General features: G+C 45.3%; 1 protein-coding gene across 1 annotated transcript; it reads right to left on the reverse strand.

Moving 5' to 3' along the window:
• Positions 1 to 12,401: 12,401 nt before the first annotated feature.
• Positions 12,402 to 23,292, reverse strand: LOC311113747 (ATP-dependent RNA helicase DDX39A). Its single transcript, XM_084157049.1, has 9 exons — positions 23,224 to 23,292; positions 22,079 to 22,287; positions 21,696 to 21,823; positions 21,088 to 21,364; positions 19,700 to 19,818; positions 15,453 to 15,584; positions 15,026 to 15,135; positions 13,168 to 13,460; positions 12,402 to 12,675 (listed from the first exon to the last, which is right to left on the reverse strand). Exons 2-9 carry the CDS (start codon positions 22,284 to 22,286, stop codon positions 12,659 to 12,661), a joined length of 1,284 nt encoding a protein of 427 aa, XP_084013175.1. The 5' UTR covers position 22,287; positions 23,224 to 23,292; the 3' UTR covers positions 12,402 to 12,658.
• Positions 23,293 to 23,430: the final 138 nt, after the last annotated feature.

Raw genomic sequence — 23,430 nt, forward strand, 5'->3', positions numbered from 1 at the left:
CTGACAATCAAGGGAGTTTCATCACCTAAAATAATAAAACAATGATTAGCCTAAGAATGAAAAGATTAGCGACCATGTGAGTCTCTGGGTTGCTATCTATGTGCAGTAGTTCTCTTGCTTATTAAAACTGATCTCAGGTCAGCTGGTAGCAGGGTCTTAGCCTGAAAGTCTATGTGCAGTGGTTCTCCTGGTGCTGTCTCAGGTCCAGTTTGCGTTGGAAGCCGAAGAGGCAGCACGGTCAGTAGCAGGGTTGGTTGCCACTGTGCTGACGGCTGCGAGTGATGACGTTGAAGCTCTGGCTGAAGGCTTTGCCACACCCCTGGCACGCATGGGGCTTCTCACCTGGGATAAAAGGGCAGAGGGGACATACTGTATTAAAGGGGAAGTTCACTATTTTTACTAAGTTAAAGGGGCAGTGCAGTCAGAAATGTGATTGACCTGTTTTCCCCCATGATATTTCCACACTATGAGGTCGAAATAACACACTGAAATCGTGAAAAATTATGATAATGCCCTTCTAGTGTAAGAGCTTTTTGTAAAGAAAACTGCTGGAATTTCAGCCTGTTCAGGTGGGATGGAGTTTCTGTCCCACAGTATGACATCACAATCTGATCTGATTATTCTGACCAATGACCAGTCACCTCATATGCGTCCTCCTACGTTGAAGGGGTAAGCGGGGTAGGCTCTAGAGCTGTGGTGTCAAACTCATTTTGCCCCAAAGGCAGCATTCGATCTTCAACAAAGTCCGGAGGGCCGCACTGAAAATTGGTTAAATTTGAGTTTGGGGAATTTTCCATGATCCCTGACTGTCTAGCTTTCATTTCGGTGATTATTAGCAAGCTAGACACAGTCAAGAAAAGAAAGTATGAATGTATATATTGTCATTTCTACACAGTTTCAATTTGGTTTTAGTCATTTGAAAGTATATTGAGTCTCAGAGAAATAAATTATACAAAATATTTGGAGTTATTTTCATTAAATAAACAAATACAGTGATTTATTAGACATACAGTAATGATTAAAAAATTAAATAAAAAAGACAAGCAAAAACTAAAACGCTTTTATTATGGAAGTGGTCCGATGAAGCAGATGCTAAGCTACAGGACTGTTTTGCTCACACAGACTGGAATATGTTCCGGGATTCATCCAATGGCATTGAGGAGTACACCACATCAGTCACCTGCTTCATTAATAAGTGCATCGACGACGACGTCCCCACAGTGACCGTACGTACATATCCCAACCAGAAGCCATGGATTACAGGCAACATCTGCACTGAGCTAAAGGCTAGTGCTGCCGCTTTCAAGGAGCGGGATACTAATCCGGACGTTTATAAGAAATCCCGCTACGCCCTCCAAAGAACCATCAAACAGGCAAAGAGTCAATACAAGACTAAGATCGAATCCTACTACACCGGCTCTGACGCCCGTCGGATGTGGTAGGGCTTGCAAACTATCACGTATTACAAAGGGATACCCAGCCGCAAACTGCCTTCTATGCTCGCTTTGAGGCAAGCAACACTGAACCATGCATGAAAGCACCAGCTGTTCCGGACGACTGTGTGATCACGCTCTCCGCAGCCGATGTACAGTATCTCACAAAAGTGAGTACACCCCTCACATTTTTGTAAATATTTCATTATATCTTTTCATGTGAAAACACTGAAGAAATGACACTTTGTGAGTGTACAGCTTGTATAACAGTGTACATTTGCTGTCCCCTCAAAATAACTCAACACAGCCATTAATGTCTAAACCACTGGCAACAAAAGTGAGTACACCCCTATGTGAAAATGTCCAAATTGGGCCCAATTAGCCATTTTCCCTCCCCGGTGTCATGTGACTCGTTATGTTACAAGGTCTCAGGTGTGAATGGGGAGCAGGTGTGTTAAATTTGGTGTCATCGCTCTCACACTCCCTCATACTGGTCACTGGAAGTTCAACATGGCACCTCATGGCAAAGAACTCTCTGAGGATCTGAAAAAAATAAGTGTTGCTCTACATAAAGATGGCCTGGGCTATAAGAAGATTGCCAAGATCCTGAAACTGAGCTGCAGCACAGTGGCCAAGACCATACAGCAGTTTAACAGGACAGGTTCCACTCAGAACAGGCCTCGCCATGGTCTACCAAAGAAGTTGAGTGCACGTGCTTAGTGTCATATCCAGAGGTTGTCTTTGGGAAATAGACGTATGAGTGCTGCCAGCATTGCTGCAGAGGTTGAAGGGGTGGGGGGTCAGCCTGTCAGTGCTCAGACCATACGCCGCACACTGCATCAAATTGGTCTGCATGGCTGTCGTCCCAGAAGGAAGCCTCTTCTAAAGATGATGCACAAGAAAGCCCGCAAACAGTTTGCTGAAGACAAGCAGATGAACACACAACGTTAGACACGGACACGAACGATCTGCTTGGCGTGTTGACACACTGCTGGTTTGTTGTGGCCGAGTATTGGTGCTAAACCGTGTTGTTGGAGTCCGGCATGCTAGCTGGCTGTGGCGTCTTATGACTAGGTGCCCTGGACGATTTTCACGGAAGAATACTGTACCTAGTTAGCTAGCTGAATAAACTAAGTTAGTCTATTCCTAGAAAACATTGAACCGCTGTAGTTTACAACAATTATAGTTTCTGAGGTGGAAGTTGGGAGAGTTATATTTTGGTTGTTGTGGTGAGGGAGGCCCCGCTCTCTCCTTTCCCAGATGTTTAGTTGATTTCATTCCGATCTCCTTTGCATTATTGTAGCCATTTTCTGCAGCCTGTCAACTATGCCTCTGCCTATCCCTGTTCTCTCCTCTCCGCACAGGCTATACAAACGCCTCACACCGCGTGGCTGCTGCCTCTCTAACCTGGTGGTCCCTGCACGCACCACCCACATGGAGTTCCAGGTCTCAGGCAGCCTCTGGAACTGCCGTTCTGCTGCCAACAAGGCAGAGTTCATCTCAGCCTATGCTACCCTCCAGTCCCTCGACTTATTGGCGCTGACGGAAACATGGATTACCACTGAAAACACTGCTACTCCTACTGCTCTCTCCTCGTCTGACCATGTGTTCTCGCATACCCTGAGAGCATCTGGTCAGCGGGGTTGTGGCACAGGAATCCTCATCTCTCCCAAATGGACATTCTCTATTTTTCCCCTGACCCATCTGTCTATCTCCTCATTTGAATTCCATGCTGTCACAGTCACTAGCCCATTTAAGCTTAATATCCTTGTCATCTATCGCCCTCCAGGTTCCCTTGGAGAGTTCATCAATGAGCTTGACGCCTTGAGAAGTTCCTTTCCTGAGGATGGCTCACCCCTCACAGTTCTGGGGGACTTCAACCTCCCTACGTCTACCTTTGACTCATTTCTCTCTGCCTCCTTCTTTCCACTCCTCTCCTCTTTTGACCTCACCCTCTCACCATCCCCGCCTACTCACAAGGCAGGCAATACGCTTGACCTCATCTTTACTAGATGCTGTTCTTCTACTAATCTCACTGCAACTCCCCTCCATGTCTCCGACCACTACTTTGTATCCTTTTCTCTCTCGCTCTCCTCCAACACTACTCACTCTGCCCCTACTCAGATGGTAATGCGCCGTCGCAACCTTCGCTCTCTCTCTCCCGCTACTCTCTCCTCTTCCATCCTATCATCTCTTCCCTCTGCTCAATCCTTCTCCCTCCAATCTCCTGATTCTGCCTCCTCAACCCTCCTCTCCTCCCTTTCTGCATCCTTTGACTCTCTATGTCCCCTATACTCCCGGCCGGCTCGGTCCTCCCCTCCAGCTCCGTGGCTTGATGACCCATTGCGAGCTCACAGAGCAGGGCTCCGGGCAGCCGAGCGGAAATGGAGGAAAACTAGACTCCCTGCGGACCTGGCATCTTTTCACTCCCTCCTCCCTACATTTTCTTCATCTGTTTCTGCTGCTAAGGCCACTTTCTACCACTCTAAATTCCAAGCATCTGCCTCTAACCCTAGGAAGCTCTTTGCCACCTTCTCCTCCCTGCTGAATCCCCCCCCCCCCCCCCCCGTCACGGAGGCTCTCCGCACTGCTAAAGCTAACTCTCTCTCCTCTGCTCTTGTCCTTCTAGACCTGTCTGCTGCCTTTGATACTGTGAACCATCAGATCCTCCTCTCCACCCTCTCCGAGCTGGGCATCTCCGGCGCGGCTCACTCTTGGATTGCGTCCTACCTGACCGGTCGCTCCTACCAAGTGGCGTGGCGAGAAGCTGTCTCCGCACCACGTGCTCTCACCACTGGTGTCCCCCAGGGCTCAGTTCTAGGCCCTCTCCTATTCTCGCTATACACCAAGTCACTTGGCTCTGTCATATCCTCACATGGCCTCTCCTATCATTGCTACGCAGACGACACACAACTAATCTTCTCCTTTCCCCCTTCTGATAACCAGGTGGCGAATCGCATCTCTGCATGTCTGGCAGACATATCAGTATGGATGACGGATCACCACCTCAAGCTGAACTTTGGCAAGACGGAGCTGCTCTTCCTCCCGGGGAAGGACTGCCCGTTCCATGACCTCGCCATCACGGTTGACAACTCCGTTGTGTCCTCCTCCCAGAGTGCGAAGAGCCTTGGCGTGACCCTGGACAACACCCTGTCGTTCTCCGCTAACATCAAGGCAGTGACCCGATCCTGTAGGTTCATGCTCTACAACATTCGGAGAGTACGGCCCTGCCTTACACAGGAAGCGGCACAGGTCCTAATCCATGCACTTGTCATCTCCCGTCTGGATTACTGCAACTCGCTGTTGGCTGGGCTCCCTGCCTGTGCCATTAAACCCCTACAACTCATCCAGAATGCCGCAGCCCATCTGGTGTTCAACCTTCCCAAGTTCTCTCACGTCACCCCGCTCCTCCGCACACTACACTGGCTTCCAGTTGAAGCTCGCATCTGCTACAAGACCATGGTGCTTGCCTACGGAGCTGTGAGGGGAACGGCACCTCCGTACCTTCAGGCTCTGATCAGTCCCTACACCCAAACGAGGGCATTGCGTTCATCCACCTCTGGCCTGCTGGCTCCCCTACCTCTGCTGAAGCACAGTTCCCGCTCAGCCCAGTCAAAACTGTTCGTTGCTCTGGCACCCCAATGGTGGAACAAGCTCCCTCACGACGCCAGGACAGCGGAGTCACTCACCACCTTCCGGAGACATTTGAAACCCCACCTCTTTAAGGAACACCTGGGATAGGATAAAGTAATCCTTCTAACCCCCCCCCCCCCCCCCACCAAAAAAACATATTGTAAAGTGGTTATCCCACTGGCTATAAGGTGAATGCGCCAATTTGTAAGTCGCTCTGGATAAGAGCGTCTGCTAAATGATGTAAATGTAAATGTAATGTAAATGTACACTGTTATACAAGCTGTACACTCACTACTTTACATTGTAGCAAAGTGTAATTTCTTCAGTGTTGTCACATGAATAGATATACTCAAATATTTACAAAAATGTGAGGGGTGTACTCACTTTTGTGAGATAGACCTTCAAATAGGTCAACATTCACAAGGCCGCGTGCCAGACGGTTTACCAGGACACGTACTCAGAGCATGCGCTGACCAGCTGGCAAGTGTCTTCACTGACATTTTCAACCTCTCCCTGACCCAGTCTGTAATACCTACATGTTTCAAGCAGACCACCATAGTCCCTGTGCCCAAGAACATGAAGGTAACCTGAACCTAAATGACTACGCCATATCACTCACATCTGCATTGCTCACATCAACACCATCATCCCAAAAACCCTGGATCCACCACTACAATTCGCATACCGCCCCAACAGATCCATAGATGACGCAATCTCTATTGCACTCCACACTGCCCTTCCCCACCTGGACAAAAGGAGCACCTACGTGAGAAGGCTGTTCATTGACTACAGCTCAGCATTCAACATCATAGCGCCGTCAAAGCTAATCACTAAACTAAGGACCCTGGGACTGAACACCTCCCTCTGCAACTGGATCCTGGACTTCCTGACAAGCCACCCCCAGATGGTGAGGGTAGGCAACAACACATCTGCCACGCTGACCCTCAACACGGGGGGACCCCTCAGAGGTGTGTGCTTAGTCCCCTCCTGTACTCCCTGTTCGCCCACAACTGCTTGGCCACGTACGACTCCACACCATCATTAAGTTTGTCGACGACACAACGGTGGTAGGCCTGATCACAGACGACGATGATACAGCCTATAGGGAAGAGGTCAGTGTGGTGCCAGGACAACAACCTCTCCCTCAATGTAAGCAAGACAAAGGAGCTGATCGTGGACTACAGGAAAAGGAGGGCAGAGCACGCCCCCATTCACATCGAGGGGGTTGTAGTGGAGTGGTTTGAGAGCTTCAAGTTCCTTGGTGTCCACATCAGTAAGGACTTATCATGGTCCAAACACACAGTCCAGCTCCGGTCAGCTGCTCCACTCCAGTGCCAGAGCAGTCTACTCCACCGGTGCCTAGTCCAGCTCCGGTCAGCTGCTCCAGTCCAGTGCCAGAGCAGTCCGCTCCACCGGGGTCCAGTTCCACTCCAGTGCCAGAGCAGTCCGCTCCACCGGTGCCCAGTCCTGCTCCGGTTATCTGCTCCCTACCAGATCCGGGGCAGTCCACTTCACCGGTGCCTAGTCCGGGTCCGTCGTCTACTCTTCCTCCATGCCGGAGCCATCTGCTCCACCGGGGTCCGAGCCGGAACCAGACGTCGACCCCTCTCCAGGATCGGGGCCTCCCACACCAGGGTCCAGACAGGACTTGGTGCATCACGGGAGGACTGCCGAGCCGGAACCAGACGTCAACGCCTCTCCATGGTCGAGGGCTCCCACTCCAGGGTCCAGACAGGGCTTGGTGCATCGTGGACTGAGAGGGGAAGCATCGCGCCGGGGTCCAGACCGGACCAGATGTGCTACGGGGAGGCAGGAAAGGAGAGGAGTTTACGGTGTCCGGAGCCGCCACCGAGGCTAGATGCCCACCCAGACTCTCCCCTAATAAGTCAGGTTTTTTGCGGCCGGAGTCCGCAACTTTGGGGGGGGGGGGGTGTACTGTCACGCCCTAACCTTGAGAGCCCTGTTATTTCTCTAGTTAGTTTGGTCAGGGTGTGAATGCTAGTTGATCTATGTTATATATTTCTATGTTGGCCGGGTGTGGTTCCCAATCAGAGGCAGCTGTCGATCGTTGTCTCTGATTGGGGATCATACTTAGGCAGCCATTTTGCCTACCTTAGTTGTGGGATCTTGTTTCAGTTTAGGCTTGTTGCTGTTAGCCTTTAGAACTTCACGTTCAGTTGCTTTTGTTATTTTGTCAAATATTTATTTAATAAATTAAACATGTATGCATACCACGCTGCACCTTGGTCCGATCCTTAATACAATGAACAAGACACTCCAACACAAACACACACACATCTTCACATATGCTGCTACTCTTTGTTTATTATCTATGCCTAGTCGCTTTACCCCTACCTACATTTACATATTACCTCAATTACCTTGACTAACTCGTACCCCTGCACATTGACTCTGTACCTTTACCCCTTGTATATAGCCTCATTATTGCTATTTTATTATGTTACTATTTTTCCTTTAGTTTATTTAGCACATTTTTCTTATTTACTTTTTAAAAACTCTGAATTGTTGGTTAAGGGCTCGTAAGTAAGCATTTCACAGTAAGGTCTACACCTGTTTTATTCGGCGCATGTGAGAAAGAACATTAGATTTGATTTGAATATTCTGTTCACAAACACTTGGGATGCAGGGGCAGAAACCAGATCCAGTGCCACAGGGCACAGCTTTGGATAAACAGCCATCCTTGCCTGCCAGAACTGGAGAGGTGACTCAACATGCCCCCCTTTACCTCTTCCAGGTATTTCCGCAGCTCACACAGGGCACTTAATGCCCTGCCAGGTTGACCCTCTGGCTGGACAGTGACCTCAGACAGAATCTTCGATGCGAGGAAGCTATATTTCTGAAGCACTGTGGTCGAGATGCTTGCTGGATTCATCATGCTGACATCTTCCTGGGGTCCTGCTGCGCAATGTTGAGACGGCACGGCACCACATCAGACAGCGACTGGCTGTCAGTTTGAAGTTGGTTGGTGTGGATTGCGAATGGCTCCAGTAACTTCACAACCTGTTCTAGCTTGTCCCAGTCACACTCTGTGCTCACCCTCAGATTTCTTCCCTGTTAGCTGCCCACTGGGTTAAAACTATTTGAATCAATGCTATTTCCATGTCATTTGAATCAAAGTGGAAATCTGATTGGATTTGCAAAAAGTACTCAACTGAAGGGAATTTCGTCTTTTTTTCACCTAACTTTTAACTTCAATCCAATGACAGGGTGATATTTTTGGTTGATTCCACGTTGAATTCACATTAGTTGAAAACTCAACCAAATGTAAATCAAAAGTAGACGTTGAACTGACATCTGTGCCCAGTGGGTAGTGATAGCTAGTGACAGTGATGCACAAGCTAGGCCTATTTGAAACATCTGCATCTACTGACAGCATTTATCCGCCAGATTCAGAAGATCGAAAATCCCATTAGATTTTTGTCTAAAGTTTAGAAGAAAAAAACTCTAACTAAACATAATTTATGATGGTTTTCGTTTTATTTAATTTTGCAGTCAAAGATAAGTGCGTAAAAATCATCTGTCCTCAGTTCCAAACTGTCTCTGGAAGCAACGTCATCACAATATTTCGCTGCCATTGGACTCTGGAGCAGTGGAAACACGTTCTCTGGAGTGATGAATCACGTTTCATCATCTAGCAATCCAACTGACTAATCTGGGTTTGGCGGATGCCAGGAGAACGCTACCTGCCCCAATGCATAGTGCCAACTGTCAAGTTATACAGTGGGGAAAAAAAGTATTTAGTCAGCCACCAATTGTGCAAGTTCTCCCACTTAAAAAGATGAGAGAGGCCTGTAATTTTCATCATATGTACACGTCAACTATGACAGACAAAATGAGAAAAAAAAATCCAGAAACTCACATTGTAGGATTTTTAATGAATTTATTTGCAAATTATGGTGGAAAATAAGTATTTGGTCAACTTCAAACAAGCAAGATTTCTGGCTCTCACAGACCTGTAACTTCTTCTTTAAGAGGCTCCTCTGTCCTCCACTCGTTACCTGTATTAATGGCACCTGTTTGAACTTGTTATCAGTATAAAAGACACCTGTCCACAACCTCAAACAGTCACACTCCAAACTCCACTATGGCCAAGACCAAAGAGCTGTCAAAGGACACCAGAAAAAAAATTGTAGACCTGCACCAGGCTGGGAAGACTGAATCTGCAATAGGTAAGCAGCTTGGTTTGAAAAAATCTACTGTGGGAGCAATTATTAAGAAATGGAAGACATACAAGACCACTGATAATCTCCCTCGGTCTGGGGCTCCACGCAAGATCTCACCCAGTGGGGTCAAAATGATCACAAGAACGGTGAGCAAAAATCCCAGAACCACACGGGGGGACCTAGTGAATGACCTGCAGAGAGCTGGGACCAAAGTAACAAGCCTACCATCAGTAACACACTGCGCCGCCAGGGACTCAAATCCTGCAGTGTCAGACGTGTCCCCCTGCTTAAGCCAGTACATGTCCAGGCCCGTCTGAAGTTTGCTAGAGTGCATTTGGATGATCCAGAAGAGGATTGGGAGAATGTCATATGGTCAGATGAAACCAAAATATAACTTTTTGGTAAAAACTCAACTCGTTGTGTTTGGAGGACAAAGAATGCTGAGTTGCATCCAAAGAACACCATACCTACTGTGAAGCATGGGGGTGGAAACATCATGCTTTGGGGCTGTTTTTCTGCAAAGGGACCAGGACGACTGATCCGTGTAAAGGAAAGAATGAATGGGGCCATGTATCGTGAGATTTTGAGTGAAAACCTCCTTCCATCAGCAAGGGCATTGAAGATGACACGTGGCTGGGTCTTTCAGCATGACAATGATCCCAAACACACCGCCCGGGCAACGAAGGAGTGGCTTCGTAAGAAGCATTTCAAGGTCCTGGAGTGGCCTAGCCAGTCTCCAGATCTCAATCCCATAGAAAATCTTTGGAGGGAGTTGAAAGTCTGTGTTGCCCAGTGACAGCCCCAAAACATTACTGCTCTAGAGGAGATCTGCATGGAGGAATGGGCCAAAATACCAGCAACAGTGTGTGAAAACCTTGTGAAGACTTACAGAAAACGTTTGACCTGTGTCATTGCCAACAAAGGGTATATAACAAAGTATTGAGAAACTTTTGTTATTGACCAAATACTTATTTTCCACCATAATTTGCAAATAAATTCATAAAAAATCCTACAATGTGATTTTCTGGATTTTTTTTTCTCATTTTGTCTGTCATAGTTGACGTGTACCTATGATGAAAATTACAGGCCTCTCTCATCTTTTCAAGTGGGAGAACTTGCACAATTGGCGGCTGACTAAATACTTTTTTTCCCCACTGTATATATATATTTTTTAAGGGGGTAGATCAGCTTAATATTGCAGATAGATTGTAACTTCCATCAATGTAATTGTCTGCATCACTTCCAATCCCCCATGTTTATATATATACAGTGGGGAGAACAAGTATTTGATACACTGCCGATTTTGCAGGTTTTCCTACTTACAAAGCATGTAGAGGTCTGTAATTTTTATCATAGGTACACTTCAACTGTGAGAGACGGAATCTAAAACGAAAATCCAGAAAATCACATTGTATGATTTTTAAGTAATTAATTTGCATTTTATTGCATGACATAAGTATTTGATACATCAGAAAAGCAGAACTTAATATTTGGTACAGACACCAGGTTTGCACACACTGCAGCAGGGATTTTGGCCCACTCCTCCATACAGACCTTCTCCAGATCCTTCAGGTTTCGGGGCTGTCGCTGGGCAATACGGACTTTCAGCTCCCTCCAAAGATGTTCTATTGGGTTCAGGTCTGGAGACTGGCTAGGCCACTCCAGGACCTTGAGATGATTCTTACGGAGCCACTCCTTAGTTGCCCTGGCTGTGTGTTTCGGGTCGTTGTCATGCTGGAAGACCCAGCCACGACCCATCTTCAATGCTCTTACTGAGGGAAGGAGGTTGTTGGCCAAGATCTCGCGATACATGGCCCCATCAATCCTCCCCTCAATACGGTGCAGTCGTCCTGTCCCCTTTGCAGAAAAGCATCCCCAAAGAATGATGTTTCCACCTCCATGCTTCACGGTTGGGATGGTGTTCTTGGGGTTGTACTCATCCTTCTTCTTCCTCCAAACACGGCGAGTGGAGTTTAGACCAAAAAGCTCTATTTTTGTCTCATCAGACCACATGACCTTCTCCCATTCCTCCTCTGGATCATCCAGATGGTCATTGGCAAACTTCAGACGGGCCTGGACATGCGCTGGCTTGAGCAGGGGGACCTTGCGTGCGCTGCAGGATTTTAATCCATGACGGCGTAGTGTGTTACTAATGGTTTTCTTTGAGACTGTGGTCCCAGCTCTCTTCAGGTCATTGACCAGGTCCTGCCGTGTAGTTCTGGGCTGATCCCTCACCTTCCTCATGATCATTGATGCCCCACGAGGTGAGATCTTGCATGGAGCCCCAGACCGAGGGTGATTGACCGTCATCTTGAACTTCTTCCATTTTCTAATAATTGCGTCAACAGTTGTTGCCTTCTCACCAAGCTGCTTGCCTAATGTCCTGTAGCCCATCCCAGCCTTGTGCAGGTCTACAATTGTATCCCTGATGTCCTTACACAGCTCTCTGGTCTTGGCCATTGTGGAGTGGTTGGAGTCTGTTTGATTGAGTGTGTGGACAGGTGTCTTTTATACAGGTAACGAGTTCAAACAGGTGCAGTTAATACAGGTAATGAGTGGAGAACAGGAGGGCTTCTTAAAGAAAAACTAACAGGTCTGTGAGAGCCGGAATTCTTACTGGTTGGTAGGTGATCAAATACTTATGTCATGCAATAAAATGCAAATTAATTACTTAAAAACCATACAATGTGATTTTCTGGATTTTTGTTTTAGATTCCGTCTCTCACAGTTGAAGTGTAGCTATGATAAAAATTACAGACCTCTACATGCTTTGTAAGTAGGACAACTTGCAAAATCGGCAGTGTATCAAATACTTGTTCTCCCCACTGTATGTATGTATATATATATATAATTTTTTATAAATAGTGGAAGATATCTGAAATCTATGATCATAGTGCCCTCTACTTGTGACAGGAAAAATTGAATCGGATATATTCTAGTGTTAATCTAGGTCCGTCTTCTGACATTTGAATTCAACATTGATCGTCCATGTTCAATGATATGCTGCAATGTGAAAATTCAATCTCCAGCTTCTCTAATTAGTAACTATGGTTACAAAATTCTGGTAACTTTCCCAACATTCTAATGTAGGTGGAAAATTGCCAGAATTGTTCAACTCTATTAGTAAGGGAAAATAAAATAAACAGTGACATAATTGTATAAAAAGTTTTAATTTCAATTATTTAATTAACCCAAAAAACAGAAACCACAATTAACAGGGAAAACAAAGTTAAAACTGCAGCCTCGGGAGGATAGGATAAAATAAAAAGTGATGCAAAATGAACTGGGAGATCAGGGAGAGGTATTTAAAATAAAAAACGGTCAGATTCTTTTTTGATTCTCCCTCGCCGAAAAAGACAGGTACAGAGGGGTGTACACACGTCATCTTCACTGGTCAGGGGGCGATCTTCATCTGGACTGTTCAACTGAAATGAGAAAAGGTGAGAGAAGAGGGAGATGTTAGTTTACAGCATCAAACATAGTGTACCCACATAAAATTACTTGCAGATGCTGGGTACAAAAAATTACCTAAAAATAAAATGGATGCCTGCAGCATAACATAGCTATACAGACCACATACTCCCATGACTACGTAATAATCAAATGCTCTAAAGTGACTCAAAATTTCCTTTGAAGGTACAATTGCAAGCAGCACTGGCATTGCAAGCAGCACTGTATTAATGAAGGATCTTCCAAAACCCAAAGGAATAAATGAGAAGTGAAAACGTGGCTGTCTGAAATGGCATCCAATTTCCTATATAGTGCTCTACTTCTGATCAGAGCCTATGTGGCTCTGGTAAAAGGTAGTGCCCTATACAGGGCATAGGGTGACATTTCGGACAAAAACCATGAAAAAGAACTGCGGCAGCACATGAAATCCAAATCAGTGCTAGACTAGTTTGTTGGATATAGCTTACTGTAGGTGGAAATGTCAATCTCTTCTGGGAGCTCTGCCACGTTGACCTCGAAGCGGTCCTGCACATCGTTCAGGGTCTTGGCGTCGGTCTCGTCGGACACAAAGGTCACGGCCAGACCTTTCGTCCCGAACCTGCCGGCACGTGCCACTCTGTGCAGGTAGGTGTCGGAATCCTCGGGCATGTCGTAGTTGAAGACAATGTTGACGCGCTCAATGTCCATCCCTCGGCCAAACAGGTTGGTGGCCACCAGGATCCGCCTCTGGAAGTCCTTGAACTGCTGGTACCGGGAAAGCCTGGGTGAGGAAGGGGGGCATTCATAGATTTAGAATGAGTAGAACAGGCATAATGCTTCCTGCTTCACTCCTGTGGGTACACAAACTGACCAACAAACATGTCTGAGTGAAAGTTATTGTTCAGTCCATCCGGATAACAGCTTCTGCTATTATAGAAAACGTGCACGTAAATGGAAGATTCTCAATTTGATTGCTCATCTCAGTCCTCTCGCCTCCTTTTGAAAAAAGGTCAAAAGTAACTGAGGGGAGGAAATGTGGAAACAAATGCGCTTGTATGAAAATGAGACTCCATCATTTGCGCGTCATCATGCAAATAATGTTTACAGGGGTGGAATGGCATAAAATAAACGTTTTGGTTCACCAGCCACTGTGGCAGGTAGATAAAAAAAATCTACCAGCCCCCCACCCCCCCGCTAAAATGACACCAACAAAATAATGGATGAGCATGCTTTGTAATGTTTCTAAAACAATAAATGTATTACTAGTAAGAAGTAATGTGGTATATTGTTTAATTTCATTTTTTGTGACCCAAGTCTTTTAACCAAAATACCACAGACGAGACAACATGTTCACCTGCCCTTTTAAGGGCTGGAGGTTACCGTGGATACACAACTCAAGTCATGTTTGTGCCTGTGAGATTGAGTCTGACTAGCAATAGAAGAGTTGTCTGTTCCCTAGCAGTTGAAACTCAAACATAGAAAAACAACCTAGCTTGTGAACAAAACAATATAAATAGCCAAGAAACCCAAGGACAAAGTCTCACTTCAGTAGACTTCAGTTTCAAGTAAATTAGACCAGCCAGGCTGTGTTGCAGTGCGAGGTGGAATAGGCTATATAGAATTCATAGTTCTTTGACTTAATTTACCAGCTATGAAACAAAATGGCAGAAATACTTTGAAAACAGCTACTGCAGCATTTATTTTACTATAAAATGTGATCATACTTTTAATTCACAAATGCGAGTGAAATGCTCACACTGTGGAGCCCTGACCACCCGCCAACGAGGCTGGTGAAAGACATCTTACCCACCAATGCCAAATCTACCCGCATTTGGCAGGTGTTAATTTTAGGCCCTGGGTGGAATCCCAAATTAAACGTGTAAAGTAGTAAGACATTTAGTTAGTTGTGCTAGACATTTTATAGATAAAACAATAAGTAGCATATCGTTTTTAAATATGTGCATGCTTTTCTCCGTCGAGTAAACAGCTGATTCAAAGGGGGAGTGGCAAATCTCAAAATTCTTCCACGAAGGACACTTGTGCTTCCTCACGCCTCTGTTTGCCTACTAACTAATTGACACACTACTCGACCGGTTATCGGTTTACGGATGAGAGAGGAGTCGAGGAGAGGACATTCTTTTGCCCAAATCAGAATTTCCCAATGAAAGCAGAGACCCAATCCCAAATCGACCCCTAAACCCTATGCACTTGTTGAAAAGTGAGAGGATTTGAAGTGTACGCAGTATCGTAATATTTGATAGGGTAGGGGGATGTTTCACAATACTGCTTACACCAATCAAAGCCTCTCAGATTTCAACAAGTGCATTCCCCTCCGTCAGAACCCACCTCTCCTCCTGGGCCATGCCCCTGTGGATGGCGATGGCAGGGAAGTTCTGCTCCACCAGCAGCTGAGACAGAGCCACACAGCGCTGCACTGACTTCACAAAGATCACCACCTACATACAGGGGGAAGAGAACGGCAGTAAGACAATGAAGACAAACACGGGCCACAAAACCCATGCTGCATCTGATATGGCACCCTGGCTTTACCCTGGTCAAATAGATGTACACTGAAGACGAAAAACATGGGGCATAAAACTAACACAGGCAGAAACCATGTCGGCTCATAGACTTAGTTAACTTGAATGAGTACAATTGTATTTAACGTGACTTTCAAATCCATGGATGAAACACATTCAACTCACTCAGATTAAAACAAAAATCAATGACGTTTTAGCATTAAAACCTCTGAAAATATCAATTTTGTCCGTACCTGGTTGAACTCGAGCACGTCGAGCAGGTCGAAGAGCTTGCGGTTCTTCTCGCTATCCTTCAGCTTGCAGTAGTACTGCTGCAGGCCGTGCAGCGTCAGCTTGGTCTCATCGTCCACAAACACCTCCATGGGCTACAGGAGGAAGGAGATATTCATTAAGCACCAAACATAACAGAAAACAGGGAGAGACTACCTGGACTTTCATTGCAAACGTGTGCCCTAATGAATACAACATTGGGAAATCGTCACTAGGTGTTCCAGTTCTATAAACCTAGCTACATTAAGTGAATACAGGAGTAAACCACAATCTGTGTTGGTGAATGAAGAACTACAAATGTGATTTTGTGAACGTCAATTACTAGTACTAGAGTCTGGATGGAACATTCTTTTCGTTATAGAAGAGTTCTGTTATAGCTTTAATGCAAGGACAGTTCCTCCCGAAAATGTCCAGAGGCAGGGGTAGAGCCCCAGACCCCGGTTTTAAGAGATGGTAACTCTGCACCCCTGATATGGCCACTTGTGACACAGACAGTCACGAGCAGGCAAAGCTTAGAGGGGCTTGACTGGAACTTCATACTTGGATATTAAACCATATCCAAAATCACTTAACTACCCCTCAGCAGTTTCCACATCCAAATGCCTCATGAGCTTAGTTCAACTGTCGTAACCCATCAGAAGCCAAAACATAAGCTTGTTTCACTCCAATGTTTGTAAACAACGCAAACTATATATATATATAAAACTCTGGAAAAAATTAAGAGACCACTGCAAATATTTCTTAAATCAGCATCTCAACATGTATGACAGCCAATCCATTCCAGTGTCTGTTGAATTCCAACACAGGCACACCTCATTCTACTGAATTAGGTACTGATTAGGTGATCACCTGAACCAAATCTTATTTAATGAGGAAAAGTATAAAAACCACTGCTGTGGTCATCACTATCCTCTTGCAATAGGACCAGCTGGATGGCAAAAACAGTGCTAATAGTACCTCAAAAAGTAATATTAATAAATAAAATAACTATTTACCATGCCAAAAGAGTTGAAAAGGAAAGTTTTGAGTGAGGAAAAGAAGGGTTCAATTCTGGCTTTACTGGCAAAGGGATACAGTGAGCGTCAGGTTGCTTCCATCCTTAAAATTTCAATGACGGCGGTTCATAAGAACAAGTTCAAGCAGCAGACATTGGGGACAACAAAGCTACAGACCGGCAGAGGGCGAAAACGACTCTCCTGACCGGGATGACCTCCAACTCATTCGAATGTCACTCAACAACCGTAGGATGACATCAAGTGACCTACAAAAAGAATGGCAAACGGCAGCTGGGGTGAAGTGCACGGCGAGGACGGTTCGAAACAGGCTCCTAGGGGCAGGGCTGAAGTCGTGCAAAGCTAGAAAAAAGCCCTTCATCAATGAGAAGCAAAGAGCCAGGCTGAGGTTTGCAAAAGACCATAAGGATTGGACCGTAGAGGACTGGAGTAAGGTCATCTTCTCTGATGAGTCCAATCTTCAGCTTTGCCCAACAACTGGTCGTCTAATGGTTACATGGAGACCTGGAGAGGCCTACAAGCCACAGTGTCTCGCAACCACTGTGAAATTTGGTGGAGGATCTGTGATGATCTGGGGGTGCTTCAGCAATGCTGGAATCGGGCAGATTTGTCTTTGTGAAGGACGCATAAATCAAGCCACGTACAAGGTTGTCCTGGAAGAAAACTTGCTTCCTTTTGCTCTGACATTGTTCCCCAACTCTGAGGATTGGTTTTTCCAGCAGGACAATGCGCCATGCCACACAGCCAGGTCAAATCAAGGTGTGGATGGAGGACCACCAGATCAAGACCCTGTCATGGCCAGCCCAATCTCCAGACCTGAACCCAATTGAAAACTTTTGGAATGTGATCAAGAGGAAGATGGATGGTCACAAGCCATCAAACAAAGCAGAGATTCTTGAATTTTTGCGCCAGGAGTGGCATAAAGTCACCCAACATCAATGTGAAAGACTGGTGGAGAGCATGCCAAGACGCATGAAAGCTGTGATTGAAAATCAGGGTTATTCCACCAAATATTGATTTCTGAACTGTGTTGTTTAAAAATGAACATGAACTTATTTTCTTTGCATTATTTGAGGTCTGACAACACTGCATCTTTTTTGTCATTTTGACCAGTTGTCATTTTCTGCAAATGAATGCTCTAAATGACAATATATTTTTTTGGAATTTGGGAGAAATGTTGTCAGTAGTTTATAGAATAAAACAAAAACTTTATTTTTACCCAAACACATACAGTGAGGGAAAAAAGTATTTGATCCCCTGCTGATTTTGTACGTTTGCCCACTGACAAAGAAATTATCAGTCTATAATTTTAAATGGTAGGTTTATTTGAACAGTGAGAGACAGAATAACAACAAAATCCAGAAAAACGCATGTCAAACATTTTATAAATTGATTTGCATTTTAATGAGGGAAATAAGTATTGACCCCATCTCAATCAGAAAGATTTCTGGCTCCCAGGTGTCTTTTATACAGGTAACGAGCTGAGATTAGGAGCACACTCTTAAAAGGAGTGCTCCTAATCTCAGCTTGTTACCTGTATAAAAAAAAGACACCTGTCCACAGAAGCAATCAATCAATCAGATTCCAAACTCTCCACCATGGCCAAGACCAAAGAGCTCTCCAAGGATGTCAGGGACAAGATTGTAGACCTACACAAGGCTGGAATGGGCTACAACACCATTGCCAAGCAGCTTGGTGAGAAGGTGACAACAGTTGGTGCGATTATTCGCAAATGGAAGAAACACAAAAGAACTGTCAATCTCCCTCGGCCTGGGGCTCCATGCAAGATCTCACCTTGTGGAGTTGCAATGATCATGAGAACGGTGAGGAATCAGCCCAGAACTACACGGGAGGATCTTGTCAATGATCTCAAGGCAGCTGGGACCAGTCACCAAGAAAACAATTGGTAACACACTACGCCGTGAAGGACTGAAATGCTGCAGCACCCGCAAGGTCCCCCTGCTCAAGAAAGCACATATACAGGGCTGTCTTAAGTTTGCCAATGAACATCTGAATGATTCAGAGGAGAACTGGGTGAAAGTGTTGTGGTCAGATGAGACCAAAATCGAGCTCTTTGGCTTCAACTCAACTTGCCGTGTTTGGAGGAGGAATGCTGCCTATGACCCCAAGAACACCATCCCCACCGTCAAATACGGAGGTGGAAACATTATGCTTTGGGGGTGTTTTTCTGCTAAGGGGACAGGACAACTTCTCCGCATCAAAAGGGACAATGGACAGGGCCATGTACTGTCAAATATTGGGTGAGAACCTCCTTCCCTCAGCCAGGGCATTGAAAATGGGTCGTGGATGGGTATTCCAGCATGACAATGACCCAAAACACACAGCCAAGGCAACAAAGGAGTGGCTCAAGAAGAAGCACATTAAGGTCCTGGAGTGGCCTAGCCAGTCTCCAGACCTTAATCCCATAGAAAATCTGTGGAGGGAGCTGAAGGTTCGAGTTGCCAAACGTCAGCCTCGAAACCTTAATGACTTGGAGAAGATCTCCAAAGAGGAGTGGAACAAAATCCCTCCTGAGATGTGTGCAAACCTGGTGGCCAACTACAAGAAACATCTGACCTCTGTGATTGCCAACAAGGGTTTTTCCACCAAGTACTAAGTCATGTTTTGCAGAGCGGTCAAATACTTATTTCCCTCGTTAAAATGCAAATCAATTTATAACATTTGACAAGTTTTTCTGAATTTTTTTGTTGTTATTCTGTCTCTCACTGTTCAAATAAACCTACCATTAAAATTAGACTGATCAAGTCTTTGTCAGTGGGCAAACGTGCAAAATCAGCAGGGGATCAAATACTTTTTTCCCCCCCCTCACTGTACCTATAAATAGTAAAACCAGAGAAAATGATAATTTTGCAGTGGTCTCTTAAATTTTTTCCAGAGCTCTGTGTGTGTGTATATATATATATATAGCCTCAAAACGATAATTCTGATATCATGGATGGTCAGTCCTTGCATCCATAGCTCTACGAATTTGAGAGTGGTTACATTTCTCCAGACCTATCCCTCAGCTTTTTACTGAAAACAGGGGCGAGGAAAACGCTTCATTATTCTTTCTACTGCTGATTGCCGCTTTAAAAGTGCAATTTAGGGAGACTGGTTAATCTGTGTGTGTAAAACTGCTACTTTAAGATTCAGAACATGTACATCACTTGTGGTTATTGAAACCCCTTCCAACTTACATCCTGCATGAACTTGCGGCAGACAGGGCGGATCTCTTTGCTTAGGGTGGCGCTGAACATCATGCACTGCTTCTCGTGGGGTGTGAGCCTGAAGATGTCCTGAACATCACGCCTCATGTCTGAGGGAGAGACGATAGGAAAAGAATGTCAGTCACAAAAAAGTAAACACCCTCAGCCTGAAATCTGAGTACTACATACAGCAAAAAAAGGTTTAAATACACTATTGACAGTCTACGTTTTGGCTAAATCCTTACTTAAGTCACACCATCTATCACAATCTGTTCCAAGATCCACCACTACTTAGTATGAAACAGTGAATTAGATGTCCATTCTAAGTGGTATGTACAGTACCAGTCAAAAGTTGACACCTACTCTTTCAAGGGTTGTTCTTTTTACTATTTTCTACATTGTAGAATAATAATGAAGACATCAAAACTATGAAATAACACATATGGAATCATGTTGTAAACAACAAAAGTGTTAAACAAATCAAAATATATTTTATATTTGAGATTCTACAAATAGCCACCCTTTGCTTTGACAGCTTTGCACACTATTGGCATTCTCTCAATTGGGATTGTGGAGGCCTGGTCATCTGATGCAGCACTCCATCACTCTCCTTCTTGGTAAAATAGCCCTTACACAGCCTGGAGGTGTGTTGGGTCATTGTCCTGTTGAAAAACAAATTATAGTCCCACTAAGCCCAAACCAGATTGGATGGCGTATCGCTGCAGAATGCTGTGGTAGCCTTGCTGGTTAAGTGTGCCCTGAATTCTAAATAAATCACAGACAGTGTCAACAGCAAAGCATCCACACACCATAACACCTCCTCCATGCTTTACGATGGGAACTACACATGGAGATCATCTGTTCACCCACACCGCTTCTCACAAAGACACGGCAGTTGGAACCAAAAATATACCATTTGGACTCCAGACCAAAGGACACATTTCCACCGGTCTAATGTCCATTGCTCATGTTTCTTGGCCCAAGCAGGTCTCTTCTTAGTAGTGGTTTCTTTCCAGCAATTCGACCATGAAGGCCCGATTCACGCAGTCTCCTCTGAACAGTTGATGTTGAGATGTGTCTGTTACTTGAACTCTGTGAAGGGTGCTATTTGAAGAATCTCAAATATATTTTGATTTGTTTAACACTTTTTGGGTTACTACATGATTCCATGTGTTATTTCATAGTTTTGATGTCTTCACTATTATTCTACAATGTAGAAACTAGTAAAAAATAAAGAAAAAGGTGTCCAAACTTTTGACTGGTAGTGTACATTGAAACATGTTTTCAATTGACCGTTCATCTTTGACGTTTCAACGTACTCCTTGCTCCCGTCACTCACATTCTCACACATCTGGCACCATCCCCCCTGTCCTACTCACCCAGCTGCTCCAGCATCTTGTCACACTCGTCCAGGACAAAGTGCTTGACGTTCTTCAGGTTGAGAGTCTTGTTGCGGATGAGGGCCAGGATGCGGCCGGGCGTTCCGACCACGATGTGGGGGCAGTTCTTCTTCAGCACGTCCTCGTCCTTCTTGATGGACAGGCCCCCGAAGAACACGGCCGCCTTGACGGTGGGCATGTACTTGGAGAAGCGCTCGTACTCTTTGCTGATCTGGAAGGCCAGCTCTCGTGTGTGGCACATCACCAGCACAGACACCTGGTAGACCGAGAGAGAGGTAGGGGAGGATGTTTAATACAGAGCTCTCTGGACATCAGAGAAACAAAAGGCACACACACAAGATTATCCAATAGAAAAGTGCTGTGTAAACAGTGGGATTAAAAGGAGAACAAATTCAGACTGCAATAGTGTTGGCGATTAGAAGTAAACACTTTCTTATGCAAGTCTCCCTCCACGCCCCTTGTCTCTAAGGGGTGGTTTCCCGGATACAGATTAAGCCTATTCCTCAACTAAAAAGCACTCAATGGATTCTCCATTGAAATGGCTGCTTCCACAATGTAGAGGTGAATTTCATTTTTCAACCACTCACCTGCCCGTCCACGGGCTCAATCTGCTGCAGGGTGGCCAGTACAAACACAGCTGTCTTGCCCATACCAGACTTGGCCTGGCACAGGATGTCCATGCCCAGGATGGCCTGTGGGATGCACTCGTGTTGGACTGAAAGACAGAAACACATGCTTGAAGGGGCATACATGTATAACTCATAGTCTGAGTCCCAAATGACACCCTATATAGTGGATTACTTTCGACCAGGGCCCATATATAGCGCACTACTTTTGACCAAAGCCCCATGGGCCCTGGTCAAAAGTATTACACTAAAATCAGGAATAGGTTGCCATTTGAGACACACATAGAACAAACTAAGTCAGAGACGGTCCTTGGTTGAAGGTGGGCAGTGCCTGTGAGACTCACCTTCAGAGGGATGTTCAAATCCACAGTCGACAATGGCGCGGAGCAGCTCTGGTTTGAGCAGGAAGTCTCGGAAGCCGGAGCTGTGGATGGAAACGTAAGAGCCCTTTACCTCCTTCTTGCCCGCTGGTGTGGCAGTCTCTGGGGCAACCTGTGGCTCCTCATCCTCTTCATAGTCCAACAGCTCGTTGTCAACGTCGTTCTCTGCCATGCTACAGAAGGAGTAGTTGTGTTAGTTGAAACTAGGAAAGACTGGAGACTGGGGGGGGGGGGGGGGGGCTGTATCAACAATACAGTATATTCAGAAGGTAAATTGAAATGCCAATTCAATAATCTATATAAAATTCCTCACCATCTATCAATCAAAGCTTGATGATGATTTCATTATTTGAAATCAGCTGTATAGTGCTACGGCAAAAACCAAAACGTGCACCCCTTGGGGTCCCTAGGTTCGAGTTTGGGAAACGCTGGTCTAACATGTATTCCTACATAGCATTGGCTAGCTGCTAATAACGCTAGTAGCAGGCCACACTCACAGCACCGCTTGTCACCGCCAAAGTTGGATAGTATGCAAAATGGGAAGCGAATACATTTTGCACATAATCATAACAATTTACCTAGCTAGAAACAAGGATTGGACCAGCGACCACCCTGTAACGTTAGTTAACCAGTTGCCCGATTCAATCAAGTTGAACAGGGAGTCATGCCTCACTCTCCGCACAAACAATGGCAGCCGTCTCCTCTCATTCAAACTTTGTGGCAGCAAAGTGCTATAAGGTCCATAATAGGTTCAAAATACAAGGTGCATATTCAGAAATAACGTTGGCTCAAATTAATAACGAGTAAGACATTTCTAGGGTCTAACTTGACCTAATGTAATTCTCGGAACCAACCTGCGACACACTGCTAGCATAAGTTAACTGCTAACTGACATGACCGTGTTAGTACTAGCTCGACGCAATGCTAAATGTGTTAGCTAGCCAGATCGCACAAGGTTTTAGCAAAGATTACAACACAAATATACTCGAACATGGCTGCTATTTATGGGCGTTATGGAAAGAGAAATAGATGTTTCAACTTTACAATCCATGCAGATATTGAAAATTACTCAATACAGTGCATTTGTTATGCAATTAAAATACACTTACTTTTCGGTGTTAATTCAAATCGGCTTCTAGTATCACTGCTAGCTACGTTCACAGGGGCAGTCCTCAAGTACTTTCGTCCGGAAGCGCTGGGTTACTGTATTCGTAGCTACTATTGGTACATTTTTAAGACAATCTCCCCAAACCGGTCTGAAAACTAACCATGATTGGCCTATTCAAATGCCGATCTTGAAAATGCCAGCAAAGAAG

The sequence above is a fragment of the Coregonus lavaretus genome (assembly GCF_964263955.1).
Source record: "Coregonus lavaretus genome assembly, chromosome: 40".
Lineage (NCBI taxonomy): Eukaryota > Metazoa > Chordata > Actinopteri > Salmoniformes > Salmonidae > Coregonus > Coregonus lavaretus.